Source organism: Caenorhabditis briggsae, assembly GCF_000004555.2.
Source record: "Caenorhabditis briggsae complete genome, chrIV, whole genome shotgun sequence".
In the NCBI taxonomy this organism is placed as follows: Eukaryota; Metazoa; Nematoda; class Chromadorea; order Rhabditida; family Rhabditidae; genus Caenorhabditis; species Caenorhabditis briggsae.
Genome location: NC_013487.2, coordinates 2,992,697 through 3,007,299, shown reverse-complemented (window position 1 = coordinate 3,007,299; position 14,603 = coordinate 2,992,697). Strand labels below are relative to the sequence as shown.

General features: G+C 36.2%; 2 protein-coding genes across 2 annotated transcripts in view; one reads left to right on the top strand and one right to left on the bottom strand.

Moving 5' to 3' along the window:
- The window catches only part of CBG22378, a gene marked incomplete at both ends in the record, with an annotated part of 11,422 nt that extends 1,335 nt beyond the window's left edge, over window positions 1–10,087 (bottom strand). The window contains 7 exons of the mRNA XM_045244945.1: window positions 1,397–2,123; window positions 2,933–3,096; window positions 3,402–3,518; window positions 4,636–4,868; window positions 5,933–6,083; window positions 8,985–9,637; window positions 10,019–10,087. Coding sequence (XP_045097554.1) covers window positions 1,397–2,123; window positions 2,933–3,096; window positions 3,402–3,518; window positions 4,636–4,868; window positions 5,933–6,083; window positions 8,985–9,637; window positions 10,019–10,087 — 2,114 coding nt within the window. The remainder of the gene's footprint in view (window positions 1–1,396; window positions 2,124–2,932; window positions 3,097–3,401; window positions 3,519–4,635; window positions 4,869–5,932; window positions 6,084–8,984; window positions 9,638–10,018) is intronic.
- Window positions 10,088–10,645: 558 nt separating this feature from the next.
- Window positions 10,646–14,014, top strand: Cbr-sas-6 (the record flags this gene model as incomplete). Its single annotated transcript, XM_045244944.1, has 6 exons — window positions 10,646–10,728; window positions 10,773–11,270; window positions 12,103–12,469; window positions 12,996–13,224; window positions 13,363–13,496; window positions 13,856–14,014. The coding sequence occupies 6 exons, from the start codon at window positions 10,646–10,648 to the stop codon at window positions 14,012–14,014; spliced, it is 1,470 nt and encodes a 489-aa protein (XP_045097553.1).
- Window positions 14,015–14,603: the final 589 nt, after the last annotated feature.

The window sequence follows — 14,603 nt, the reverse complement described above, 5'->3', positions numbered from 1 at the left end:
CCTTGAAAACTCTTGAAAAAACAAAAAAAAAAGTGAAAACGAGCGAAAAAATTTCAAAAGTTTGAATTCGCGCGCTTTTACTCACCGGGCGGCCTAGAAAAAACCTCGTCTCTAAGGGCTTTCAGCGTATTTTTCGATGCGTTTTTCTCGATGAAGGAATTTTTTTTGAATTTTTTCTTTATTTTTATGTCAATCTACATGCATTTCTGCACATTTTGATGCAATAAAAATTTTCACCGTACACCACCTTTAATATGATGGCCTGACTTTTGCAAAGTGATTTTCCTAGGCCATCGTGTAAAAATGGTCTAGAAAACCTACCAGGGTGAAACCTGAGTCAGGTAACCTGACTGATTCTAGGTCATTTTACCATGGTGGCATTTCTAGACCAAAAAAGTTGGTGGCCTAGAAAAATCATGTTTCCAGAAAGTTAGGCCGCCATGTTAAAATGGCCTAGAAAACCCACTAGGGGCATGTTAGGCCATTTTTGTATGGTGGCCTAGAAAACTCAACTTGCAAAAGTTAGGCCACCATAGCCTGTTCATAGCCTAGAAACCCCACTAGGTGAATTTTAGACCACTTCTAGGCTATTTTTGCGTGGTGGCCTAGAAAGCTCAAACTACATAAAAGTTAGGCCATCATGTCAAAATGGCCTAGGAAACAGATCAGTTCAATGTTCTGTCATTTTTATGCCAAAAAAAATGGTGGCCTAGAAAAATCATGTTTCGAAAAAGTTAGGCCACCATGTTAAAATAATCTATAAACACCCTAGATGAATTTTAGACCATTTCTCAGTCATTTTAACGTGGTGGCCTAGAAAATTCAACTTGCAAAAGTTAGGCCGCCCTTCTCAAACGGCTTAAAAAGCACACTAGATGCATGCAAGGTTATTTTTAGGCCAAAAAAGTTGGTGGTTTAGAAAAATCCTGTTATGAAAAAGTTAGGCCGCCACGTTTAAATGGCCTAGAAAAGAATTCCTGGAATTAGAGTTGACGAGCAAAGCAACTTTTTTCTGTTTTAGCTTTCTAGCTCACCAACCGATACCATTAGATTCCTCTCATGATTTTACATATAATACGAGCAAGTTGCGAGCTAGATCGTCAAAATGGAGCCGTGTATTCAAAATTGAAGAGCACCTTCCGAGCGGATCCAGGAATTCAAAAAATGTATGCCTAGAAAACACACTAGGGTCATTTCAGGCTAGTTTTATGGTCATTTTGCCATGGTGGCCTAACTTTTACAAATTGAATTTTCTAGGCCATCATGTTCAAATGGCACAAAAACTCATTTTTGGGCTGCCTATGCATATTAAATCATTTTAGGATCATTTTCAATGCCTATTTTCACATTTTTGGGGTAAAAATTTCAAATTTTGGAACTAAATTTTTTAAGCCACGCCCCTTTCCAAGCCTTACCCGCATCCCATTCCGGCACATAATTCGGCGGAAGTGCTCTCACAACACAATCCATCGCGAACATCTCCTTATTCGCCCACGTGTAAATGGCTCTCTCTCCCTCGTGTACTGTAGCCAGATACTGTCCAGTCTCATTGTAAGACAGAGAGACGCAGGGTTTCGAGAACAAGAGCACATCAATGAGTTGGGACGTCACAATGTCAAAAACTCGAACATAGCTCTGATTATCAGCTACCAGGAGCCATTTTCCATCACTAGAGAAAGTCAGCGCATTCACTTTTGGTCCAACGTGCTCAAATGCTCTAGCTACAGTATGACAAATGGTGTCAACCAAGACCACGCCCTCTTTTCCAGCCTCTGTGATTGAGACCACGCCCACAAGACTATTCACAGGGCATTGAGCACTGATTCCCAGTTGGACACCGGATTTGAACATTCTGGCTACTGGTTTCTTCGTTGCCAACGACCAAAATACGATATGTCCATCCTTATCAACTGCCATCAACTCCTTATTCAACTGATCCACTGATAACGCGGTGATTGGAGAATCAGCGGCTGGGGCGTCGTTTTGAAGAGACCCGTTTGAGTTGATGTACGACGAGGACTTGGATTTTCGGTTTTTGGAATTCTTTTTTGAGGATTTAGGCGGTGCGGAGGTGTATGAGTGCACGTGACGACCCGATTGAGCATTGAATTGATCGATGTGGCCTGAAAAAATACCAATTTTTTGGGGATTAGAATAGGTTGTTGGCAGAAAAGTGGGCGGAGCCTAATTTCGTTCAGAATGAACTTTCTCGTAAAAGTGGGCGGAGCATAGTTCCCCTAATTGCTAAAAAGTGGGCGGGGCTTATTCTTTTTCACTAAACACTGGAAAAATGGGCGGAGCCTGAATTTTTTTGCTTGATTATGAGAAAAATGGGCGGAGCTTACATATTCCCATAATTTACAAAAAAACGTGGGCGGAGCTCAATATTTTCACTGATTTCTAAAAACATAAAAATGGGAGAGAGCCAATTGGTAGAAGTGGGCGGAGCCTAATTTGTCCCTAATCATGAAAAAAAAAGTGAGCGGAGCTTTATCGATTTCGGATGGGCGGGTCTAATGTCGTTAGAAAGGCGGATTCTAATTTTTGTCGGAAAGTTGGAGGAGCTTATTTTTAAAAAGCAAAATTTGAGAAAAGTGGGCGGAGCCTATTTCCCCTGACTATGGGCGGAGTCTATTTTTCTAGATTTTAAGAGAAATGGGCGGGACCTAATGTCAGAACCACAGAACACGGGCGGAGCCTAATTTTCGTCTAAGAGTGGGCGGAGCCTAAAAAGAATGAAAGGAAGAAGCTTAAGATAAAAAGTGGGCGGAGCTTAATTTTATAAACACCGAGAAAAGTGGGCTGAGCCTATTTTCTCTTCAAAACTCTCGAATTTCTCGATTTTTAGCTAATTTTCCCCAATTTTTTGCCCAAATTCCTCATTTTTTTTCCTATTTTTTCGTCCAAAATCCTCAATTTTCCTCATTTTTACCTGTAGAATATCCGATAAAAACGAAATTTCCACAAGAGGAGACTGCAAGGGCCGTCGCACTCGCATCAATAAAATCCACCTTCTTTTTGAATCGATCATGCTCCAGATGGAATGCTCCATGAGTGTTGTTGCGGGTTTGCCACGTGGTGATTTTTGTGTCATTTCTGGAAGGAAAATTGGGGTTGAAAATTGTGAAAAATGCGATTTTTGACACAAAATTTGCCGTTTTTGGGTTAAATACAGTAAAAATTGAGGATTTTCAGCTCAAATATGTAATTTTTTCAGCTTATTTTCAAAAAATCGAAAAACTGAAGTTGAAAATTAGTTTTTTTTTTCGTTGATTTTTGACCCAAAAATTGAAGTTTTCAGCTCCAAACATTGTGAAAAGTGGGATTTTCAGCATGAAAACTGAAAATTTGATCTAGATTCACAGATTTTGGAACAGATTTCCAGCCAAAAAAGCACTTACACTTGACGACAGAAGACATTGTTCCACGCGGCTTCTCTCTGCCATCCAAATGCAATTTCAGCTACATTTTGAACGTCAGTAGTAATGTTGGTGGTGCCATTCGATGGGACGGTTCCTCTGGGAAAAAAAATAAATTTTAATTAAAAATTTTCATCTGGATTTCCAGATTTTCAGTGAAAAAAAAACCAATTTTCCGCAGAAAATTTCAAAAAAAATTTGGTTTTCTGATAAGAAAAAAATTCAATTTTTGACTGAAAACCACTAAATTTGAGCCAAATTTTATAATTTCCGATGAAAATTCTTTTCAAAAAAAAAATCCAGATTTTCAAAAATTTCGAAATTGGAAAATCATTAATTTTCAGCCAAAATTGAACAGTTTTCAGCTGGAAATTTGTATAAAACAACTACTTTTTCTGGAATTTTGATCGGACATCTTCGATTTTGAACCCGAAAAGTCCAGAATTTCCGTCAAAAATAACCAATTTTGAAATGGGAAAAACACAGATTTTCAGCGAAAAATCATCTGAAAGTCCAGATTTTCAGTCAAAAATAACCGATTTTGAAATAGAAAAATAGCTGAATTCCAGCCAAAATAGGCAAGGCCTAAACTCCTACAAAATGGGCGGAGCCTAATTTTCCATGTATAGCATAATTTGGAAAAGTGTTTAGGTTAATTTTTAGGCTAGAGAAAAGCCTATTCCCTTCCCTGATTGCTAGAGGAGGGGGCGGAGCCTAAATTCCTACAAAATTGCGTCTCATCTAAAAGTAGGCGGAGCCTAATTTTTCCCCCAAATTCTTGAAATGGAAAGTATGCGAATAATAATTTTCGCCGGACTATAAGAAAAGTGGGCGGAGCTTAATTATTATCCTAATTGCAAGCGAAGTGGGCGGAGCCTAATTTTCCATGTATAGCCTAATTTGGAAAAGTGGGCGGAGTTTAATTTTTCTCGATTTATAGAGAAATGGGGCGGAGCCTAATTTCTTCACTGATTGTTAGAGGAAGAGCCTAACTTGTGGCTTAAAGTGGGCGGAGCTTAATGTTTTTTACCGATTACAAGAAGCGTGGGCGGAGCCTTAAAAATTAAAGGAGCTTATGGCCAAAAGTGGGCGGAGCCTATTTTCTTTTTAAATGTTCCGTTTTTTAAAGATTTCGAGCTCATTTTTTATCTATTTTTCTACAGAAATCATCGATTTTCCTGAATTTTTCGCTCCTTTTTCCTGTAAAAACTCTCACTTCTTGTCTTTTCCCGGTCCAACAGATCCTAGCTTCTGCCTCATCGTCAGTGATGTAACATCATATTTTCGAATGGATCCATCCTTTCCAGCCGTCACAATCTCATTTTGGCTGACAAATTTAGCACTTGCACACGGTTTCGAGTGTCCTTCGAGACGAATCAGCTCACGCGGCATTCCATCGGCACTGTCGAAAATCCAGAGACGAATCGAGTTGTCCAGCGAGGAGGAGAGCTGAAAAATAGAGGCTTTGAGGGGGAAAGGGGGCTGAAAATCGCTTAAAAATGACAAAAATGGCTGAAAATAGCTAAAAATTGCTTATTTTTTGCTTTAAATGTCTGAAAATCCGATTTTTTGGCTTTTTCAGACATTTTAAACTAATTTTAGACTTATTTTTGACCATTTTCAGCTCATTTTTGACTATTTTTGGCTCATTTTTGATTTTTTTTCGGCTTATGTTTCATCATTTTTGGCTCATTTCTGACCATGTTTGGCTCATTTTTGACCATTTTTGGTTCATTTTTGGCTCATTTTTGCTCATTTTCGACTATTTTCAGCTCATTTTTACCATTTTTGACTCATTTTTGATTATTCTCTGCTCATTTTTGACCATTTTCGGCTCATTTTTTATTATTTTTTGCTCATTTTTGCTCATTTTTGACCATTTTTGGTTCATTTTTGGCTCATTTTTGCTCATTTTCGACTATTTTCAGCTCATTTTTACCATTTTTGACTCATTTTTGATTATTCTCTGCTCATTTTTGACCATTTTCAGCTCATTTTTTATTATTTTTTGCTCATTTTTGACCATTTTTGACTATTTTTGATTATTCTCGGCTCATTTTTTATCATTTTCGGCTCATTTTTTATTATTTTTTGCTCATTTTTGACCATTTTTGGCTCATTTTTGGTTCATTTTTGGCTCATTTTTGCTCATTTTCGACTATTTTCAGCTCATTTTTACCATTTTTGACTCATTTTTGATTATTCTCTGCTCATTTTTGACCATTTTCAGCTCATTTTTTATTATTTTTTGCTCATTTTTGACCATTTTTGACTCATTTTTGATTATTCTCGGCTCATTTTTTATCATTTTCGGCTCATTTTTTATTATTTTTTGCTCATTTTTGACCATTTTTGGCTCATTTTCTCAGAGTTTCAGACTATTTTTGACCTAATTTTCGCGAAAAATAGCTGAAAATCATGATTTTCAGATCATTTTTACCCATTTTTGACGAATTTTAGGTCAATTTCAGTCGAATTTCAGCTTATTTTCAACCATTCTGCCAAATTCTTACCATAATCGGCTCCCCGGAAATAAAATGCAGACAATTTATTTCATTGGAATGAATTCCAGTGATTTTTCCCAGCAATTCTTGTTTCTCCAAATCCCAAATAGCAATGGTTCCATTCGCATCGGCAGTCACCATCGTTGATTCGCCGTCATCGCTGAAAATACGATTTTCAGAATTTTTGGGTCAATTTTGTTTAATTTTTATGGTTTTTTTAGGCCAAATCATTACTAATAACATTCACCAGATTCCGTATGTGCGTATGTATGCCGCATGACGGTTAACCCATTCAAAGTTAACCGATTGAGCTAAAACCTGGACAGATAGATCAGAAATGTGTCTAATTGAAGGCCCGACCTTTTCATTTTTCGAAAATTTGATTTTGAAGTCTTCTGGAGACGTTCCTTGGTTTCACCACAGTGAAGGGTGGAGGGCAGGGCGAGGGAGGAGGGCGAGGAAAACCCACACACGTGTATACCATTTCCGTAATCCCCGCTGTGGTCACCCGTTGTGTAGCGGCTAACGCGCCTCACTTTTGTGCGCGCTATGCGGGTTCGAGTCCGACCGGTGGCGATTCGTTTTTGCTTTTTTTGTAGAGAGTTTAAAAGTGAAAGAGAATGTGTGCAATAGATTTTTTCATCGGTTTTAACAATTCGGTAAGAAGGGATTTCAATATTTCACAAGAAATAGATTACATTTAGTCAAACAGAAACATTTAGTTAAATTTCAAAGTTATCCAGTTTTTTTTCGGAGTCAATGAAAATATTTAGACTTCGTTTTTTAAAGTTATGTCCATATGCCCTGAATTTTTTGGATAAAGAGACATAGGTCGGAAAATTTGCTATGGTCCGGAAACTTGGAAGAGGTGTTATATAATTACGAATATGTAAAAAGGAGAAAACATGTTTCAAAGATTTGATATGCGTTTTCACAAAGAAAACCGAGTTATTTTGAATTCAAAAAAAAAGAATTATTGAAATTTCAAGTTAATTTTACGTTACGAAATTATTAATTCAAAAACTTTCGAGCTTACGATATTCTGAAGTAAAAAAGTCATAAACCCGGAAATCCAGAACATCGGAAAGTGGAAGTTTGAAAAGTTCGAAAATTCAAGATATAGGAAATTCAAAAAATCTACACTCGGAGACTCATCAACTCGAAAAATGGGAATTCAAAAACACTGTTTTCTCATATTCAGATAAAAAATTCAGAGTTCGCTGAAGTTTCGAATCGAAATTTCAAAGGTTGATCTCAATTTCTCAACTTTCGATCTTCTTCCCTTCATAATTTTTGAAATTCTGAATTTCAGGGTACCAGAAATTAGAAAGTCAGAATTCCGAAAGTTCAAAAATTAGAAAACTTGAAAACTTGAGAGTTCAGAGATTCAGGGTTTCAGAAATTGAGTCCTGAAATCCCCAATTCGAAATTTAGACTTTTGAAGGTTTTTTTTATTCAGAAAATTTTTTCTCAAAGATAAAAAAAAATCGAAAGGTTATGATTCTGGGGATCCAGGAGATTCAGATATGAACTGAATTTTAGAATTTCAAATTTTGAAAATTTCAAAGTTTCGTTTAAATTAAAAGTTCCGACTTTCTCAATTTCTTAACTAACGAATTTTTTATCACGATTTTTCGAAAATTTTTATCATGAACTTTCGAAAGAGTTCGGCGACCCAAAAACTTGAGAATTCAAACATTCGAGTATGCAGAAAATTCAGGAAACCTAAGCGAATCGCATTTGAAACGCTTTTATGGGTTTCCGAATCGAATATTTTTTGAACGTCGGATTTTTTTTTAATTTACTAATCTCTGAACTTCCGAATGACTTACTTTCCAAACTCTGAATTGTCTGAATAGCTTGATTTTGGGAATGTTAACTCCTAAAATTACCGAATTTCTGTTTTAGGGATTTCTGAAACTCAAAACTTCTTGATTTCCGGATATGGACCTTTAGAAAAAATATTCCGGAAAAAAAAATGACGAAACGTCTTTATGAAATGACGGGAACTGTAACCGGAGGCCAGGAGGTTGAGCCCCGGAGGGGCGTAAACCGACTGGTGGGTAATATCAGAGCGTGTCAAAACACCGAAAAATGTATTTTTGAGGAATTTTGGTCTTAAAAAACAAATTTTGGGTCAAAATGCACGGGATTTTTCACTCTAGGCTAGTAAAAATACCGATTTTAGGTCAGAAATTCTGAAATTTCGTGATTTTGTAGCTTCAAAAGTGCATTTTCAACAATTTTTGAGTTCAAAATCCGTTTTTCATGTTTTCAATAGCTATTTTAGCCTCAAATTCTCGTTTTTTCGCACCCAAACAGCTTAATTTTTCAGATTTTCAGGTCAGAATTTCTAGAATTTCAAGGTTTTTTCTGACTAAAAATGCATTGGAGACAAATTCGTAAACTCAAAAAACGCCATTTTGAAGATTTACAGCTTCGAAAATCGTTATTTGAGCTGAATTTTTCGACATTTCTGCTTTAAAAGATGCACAAATTTGAGATTTTTTTCGATTTTTAGACCCAAAAACCGCCATTTCCAAGCATTTCAAGTCTAAAAAAAACCGAGGCATGTAAAAATACCGATTTTTGGTAAGAAATTCTGGAATTTCGTGATTTTTTAGCTTGAAAAATCGCATTTCAGGCAAATTTTGAGTTCAAAATCCGAGTTTTTCAAGTGTCAAAATAGCTATTCCGGCCTCAAATTCCCGTTTTTTGCATCCAAAAGGATTAATTTTTCAGATTTTCAGGTCAGAATTTCTGGAATTTCTGTAAGTTTTTTCCAGATAAAAAGTGCATTCTAGCCAAATTTCAAGCACAAAATTCGAGCTTTTCGAGATTTTTCTTCGATTTCAAACCGTTTTTGCAGTCAAAAAACCGATTTTTCGAGTATTTCCCAAAAATTCCAAAATATTTTTTTAGGTCAGCAATTCTAGAAATTCTTGATTTTTAGCTTGAAAAATCGCATTTCCGGCAAAATCTTGAGATTTTGATCATTTTTAGGTGAAAAATTCTCGATTTTTCTATTTTTTAAACCCCAAAACACTTTAGAAAAACTCACCGAAACGCGATATTCGTCACTTTGGCATCGTGCCGAAACGCTCCCAGGACCTTGTCCATCTTCACATTGAACAGAAAAACCTCTCCATTCTCCAACCCCACAGCCAGCACGTCTAAAGCCGTAGTCTGCTCCAGATGAGTGATTCTGGCTCCAAATTCCCTTTGAAACTCATGAATCACTTTTCCGGTTCGAATATTTAGAATCCTCAATTTGCCTCCAGCACTTCCCAGAACAATTTTATTCAAATAAGTGCTGGGATGGCAAATTGCACTGATTTCAAATGTGTCAGAACCCTCTAAATGCAGATTCTTCTGAAGATTCTCTCCGGTTGTTTCGATGACGTGGATTCCGGAATCCGAATCGATGGCGATGAGTTGGGTACCAATCAAAGTAAGTTGAGCAATCGGCACACCTAGATCCAGGGTTTCAGTGATTTCTCTGCAGAATGGGAGGACCGAAATTCGGGTGCCGGCTGCTGCAAAGACGCTGGAACTGGAGGAAGCGACTGCGGAGACACGGTCGTTCAGAGGATCGGACATTCCAATGGCTCTCAACTTTTTTCCGTTGTATTGAATTATGAAATTATCGATTGGACAGAGGACGGAGAGGGTGGAGCGTTTTCCGACAAAGGTCGTGCGGATTGAGGGGGCGACCTGGAAGATTTTGAGGGTTTTTGAAAAATTTAATTTCCTGGGAAAGTTAGGCTTGAAAATGCATTTTCAGGTCTTGAAACAGCGAAATGCCGGCATTTTTTGCTTTAGATACCATCATTTAGGCCTTAAAATTGAGATTTTCGGAAATTTTGGCTCAAAACATTTTTTTCAAAAATTTCATTTTTTGAACTTTTCTGACTGAAAAATGCATTTTTGGGACAGAAAACAGCATAAATTCTGCGCAACAGCACAGAATTTAAGGCTAAAAAACTTATTAAAACTGAAAATTTCGGGGAAAACTTGAAAATCGAATTTCATAGTTTCTACAGCAAAATCGATTTTTTTTAACGCTATTTTTTTAAAAAATTTCGCTTCTTTTACACTTACATCTCCAACGACAACGCCCAAAAAGCGATGAGGAATAAACAGCTCCGACTCGGCGCGCTTCATTACCTGAAAATCTGGATTTTGGAGAAAAATGAGGCTTCATAAGCGAAAAAAGTGGGTTTTAAGAGAGAAAATAGGTTGAAAAAATATTCAGCACATCAGAAAACCGGAAAAAACTAAGATTTAGAATTTAAAAAAAGTACTTCATTCAAATGAAAAAAAAAATAGAATTTTTGAGATTTTAGGGCATAATCCAGTGTCAAAACTTCATTACTTACACTGAAATTTTGCAATTTTTTTATTCTAGTACCTGAAATACCTATTTTACAGCCTAAAAAGGCTAAAAATCCAAAAAAACAGCCCAATAAAAATTTATTTATGTTAATTGTTCGTAAAATCCAACGCCTTCTGTGCCAACACCGCGCGGTCCGCAATTGTCAACCGTACTCCGCAAAAAGCGCGGTATCTCAAATATTGGTTTTTCTCCCATTGTTCGTAAGATGTAACGCATTCTGTGCAAACCGCGTAGCCGAAGCGAAAGCGCGCGAACCTCAAATATTGGTTTTTTCTCTTTTTTTTTCGGCGATTTTTAGCGATTTTCTTGCAGATTCCACTAACAAAATGACTAGTCGATTGGCTCTATTCGATCAGACGCTTAGTGCGTCGCTGTTGCAGCGAGTGAATTCGGATCCGCATGACTATAAGTGAGAAAATTTGAATTTTCGACCCCATAAAATTCAATTTTCAGAGCCTACAAGACACGTGTGAAACTGAAAATCCTTGAGCAGCGAGGGGAGCATGGCGAGAAAGAGTTGAAATTCGAAATTTCTCGCGCCGACGATTTCGAGTTCCTTTTCGCGGCAATTTTGAACAACGAAAAATACCAAGAGCTGGCGAAGGCTCATGAGCTAACAGTGGACTTTGACACATTTCCAAAAGTGATAATCCAACATTTATTGTGCAAAAATATTGTAAAAACGGCTGACGAGGATGGAATTGAGGTCGACGCCCGGGCAAAACCCGGATATCATAGTATAATTGAAAATAGAGGAGTTCCACCGACGGAAATCAACATAAAACTGGAAAAGGACAAGAATTCGTGTGAATTTGAGATTTTTTCGAAGACACCCATCTCCAAGGGAAAGATCTTTGCGATGAGCTTACAGGCGGTCCGAGGGGATTTGTTGATTGCTCATTTGCTCAAAATTTGTTCATCACAGTCGACAAAAATTGCCACGTTGCACAGGTACTGTTTATCGGTCGAGCGGAATTGTCAATTTCTTTAATCTTCAATTTTTGGCTAAAAATTTTTTTTCTAAAATTTCGAATATTTGCAATTTTCCGATTTTTTTCAAAAAATGTTCGATATTTTGGATTTTTAAAAAAATTTTGATTTCTTGCAATTTTTCCGTTTTTTTTGTGGTTTTCAGCGTTTTCGCCAATTTCCGACGTTGGCCTAATTTTTTCTGATTCTCAGAATTTTCGAATTTTTTTGCTTTTTTCGGTTTTTTTTTAAATTTTGCAAATTTTGAAAATTTCGAAAATTTTCAATTTTTTCTTTAAAAAACCACAAATTTTTTTTCTTCAAAAATCCTTTATTTTCTTTTCGAAAAATTGAAAAATAACAAAAAATTCGAAAACTTTGAAATTTGAGAAAAAAAAGCAGAAATTCCGAAAAATCAAAAAATTCTGAAAAAAAAATTTTTTTAAATCGAAAATGTAGAAAATTGGAAAGTGCGCTTCATTGACAGACAAAAAGTTTTGAAATCATTAGCATTAAAAACAGAAAATTCAAAATTAGAAAATTGGCAAAAATCATGAAAATGCAAAAAATATCTGTAAAAAATTTCACATGTAACTTTTCTCCAAACTTTTAGGTTTTTGAAAAATGAGATACCGTAAAACCTGAGCTCAATTATCTCGATTTCTTTAATAGATATTAAGCATTTGCCAACTGATAAAATGTTAATCATAATATCACCTACATTTTATCAGTTGACAGATTTCTAATATCTTTTATAGGAACCGAGATAGGGGCCCTTCTATCACAGGTTTTACGGTAAATTCAAATCTTCCAGATCCACTGACGAGTTAGCAGCTCTAAAAACGAAAGTCGCCGAAATGGAAAAGCGGAATCAATCGATAGAAGATCTGGAAAAAAAGATAGAGGAGCAGGAAGAGAGAATTAGAGAAATGGAGGATGAGTTGGAATTGGTGAAAGAGGAACGCGAGAATATTCGAGTGATTGCTGAGGAGAAGGAGGATCTAGTGGCCGAACTACAGAATGATCTGGAATCGGTGAATCGGGAGCTAGAGGAGAATCAGGAGGAGCTGGAAATCGTCGGCAAGATGTTAGGAGAGGAACAGGGGAAAGTGGATCAGTTGCAGAAACGAAATGTGGCTCATCAGAAGGAGCTTGCCACGTTGCAGAGAAACTTCCAGAAGGTTTAGGAAAATTGGAAATTGCAGAAACAATTTTCGCAATTTTTTCAATTTTTTAGTTGGAAAATTTGAGAAAAATTCGGATTTTTTCCCCTGGAATTTCAATGTTACGATTTCTCAGAGTTTTTGCTTGAAAATATGCAAAAAAAATCACAGAAAATTAGCTGAAAATTACAAATTTTTGGCAAAAAAATGGGGGAAATTGTTCGAATTTTTTTTTGACAATTTTTTGATTTTTACAAATTTTTAGAAAATTTGCTAAAAACTGAAAATTCGGAAATTTTTTTTTTGAAATTTCAATTTTTTTTCAAAAAATTGCAAAATATTGCAAATTTCGAGAAAAAAAACGGCCGAAAATCTGAAATTTTGAAAAAATGCAAAAAAAAAATTTTTTTTTTAATGTTTCAATTTTGAAAATTTTCTTATTATCTGATTTTTTTGCTCAAATTTTCGCCTTTTTTGCTGCACTTTTTAAAATTTTGCAATTTTTAAAAATTTCGCCAAAATTTCAATTTTAGTCTAATTTAAGGTTGAAAGTCAGCTGAAAAGGAGCTCCGTTGAGCAAAGCCAACAGAGCCTAGATATCCGGAAATTGAGAGAATTGGAAGCGGACTTGAAGGAAAAGGACTCGATGGTTGAGAATTTGACACAGACTGTTGGCATATTGAAGAAGGAATTGGAGGATGAAAGGGTCAAAATGCAGGAGACGATGACCAGTTTTGAGAGCTTGAAAGTCGAAAATGAGAGTGTTAAAGAGAGTGAGTTTGGGGAGAAAATTTGGAAAAAATTCAAAAAATTACAATTTTCCAAATTTTCCATTTTCTCAAAGTTCTCAAAAAAAACACATTTTTTGCTAAATATTACACAATTTTCACTTCAAAACTTCAAATTTTCAGGACTGGCGATGTACCGGAATCAACGCTTTTCACCGGCGCCCGTCGGACTACAAACTACAACAATTCCAAGTGCTGGCGTCGGATTCAAGACGGTTTTAGGCCAGAATTCACCATATGCCAATAATCCGAATATGGTAAATATCTGAAAATTGGATTTTTTTGGAAATTTTAACCCAGAAAATCACTATTTTTCGCTGTTTTTAACCGTAAAATTAAGTTTTTTTAGCGAATTTTCAATTTTTACATGAAAAATTTGAATTTCGCGCTGATTTTCCGGCGCTTCTGTGTTTGCGGACTTCGCAAACCGAATCCTACGAAAAAAAATTGCGCTTAAAATTTCGAATTTTCAGAGCATTTTTCGTCATTTTGGACCGTTTTTTCGAGTAAAAATTTTAATTTTCATTGAAAAATTTGAATTTATCGCCAATTTTTTGATATTTTGACCTAGAAAATTGGATTTTTTTTCCCGATTTTTCAAATGTTTTTCTTCCAGAGAACCCCATTCCGCGACACGAGCTCCGCTTTGAACACTGGATTAACCTATCAAAATTCGATTACCCCGCTTCCAAATACTACTAGATTTTTGATGGCAGACGACACGACAGGCTCTAGTGTCACGAATACACCGCCCGTCCTGAGAAATCCATTATAAAATTGCTTCCTTTCCTGTGTTATCAGTAAAATTTGAACTTCCCTCGCTTTTCTCACTGTCTTGTGTGCAAACACTTTCTCTTACGACATTTTCTTATCAATTTTTTCTATTCATTTTTTACCTTTTTTTCGATGCGGACCCGAAAATTTCAGCGTTTTATGTGGCGGTTCAGGAGGTTTTTTTCGGCTAATTTCAGCCGAAAAATCAATAAGAATTCAGGTGAATTCGCTGATTCAAAACGGCGGCACGTCGAGCAGCCGATCGTTGGAGGAGAAAATTGTGGAGCACTTGGAGAATGCGCAATTGTTGGGCAAGTTGCCCAAGATGGGCGGTGCACAAGAAGAAGTACGATTTTTGAGATGGAAATTGGGGAGAAAATGCTAGATTTTCAGTCAAAAATCCCAGAAATCGCTGAATATAAATCTCAAAAAGTTGCCAAAATTTAAAGGGGGACTCCGACCAAAAATTTTTATTGCATTAAAATGTGTTTAAATTTATCTATTTTTCGAATATTATTGCGAAAAAATTCAAAGAAAATCCGAAATCCCCGAAAAACGGCGTTGAAAAGGAAGAAAATTCAAAAAAAGGT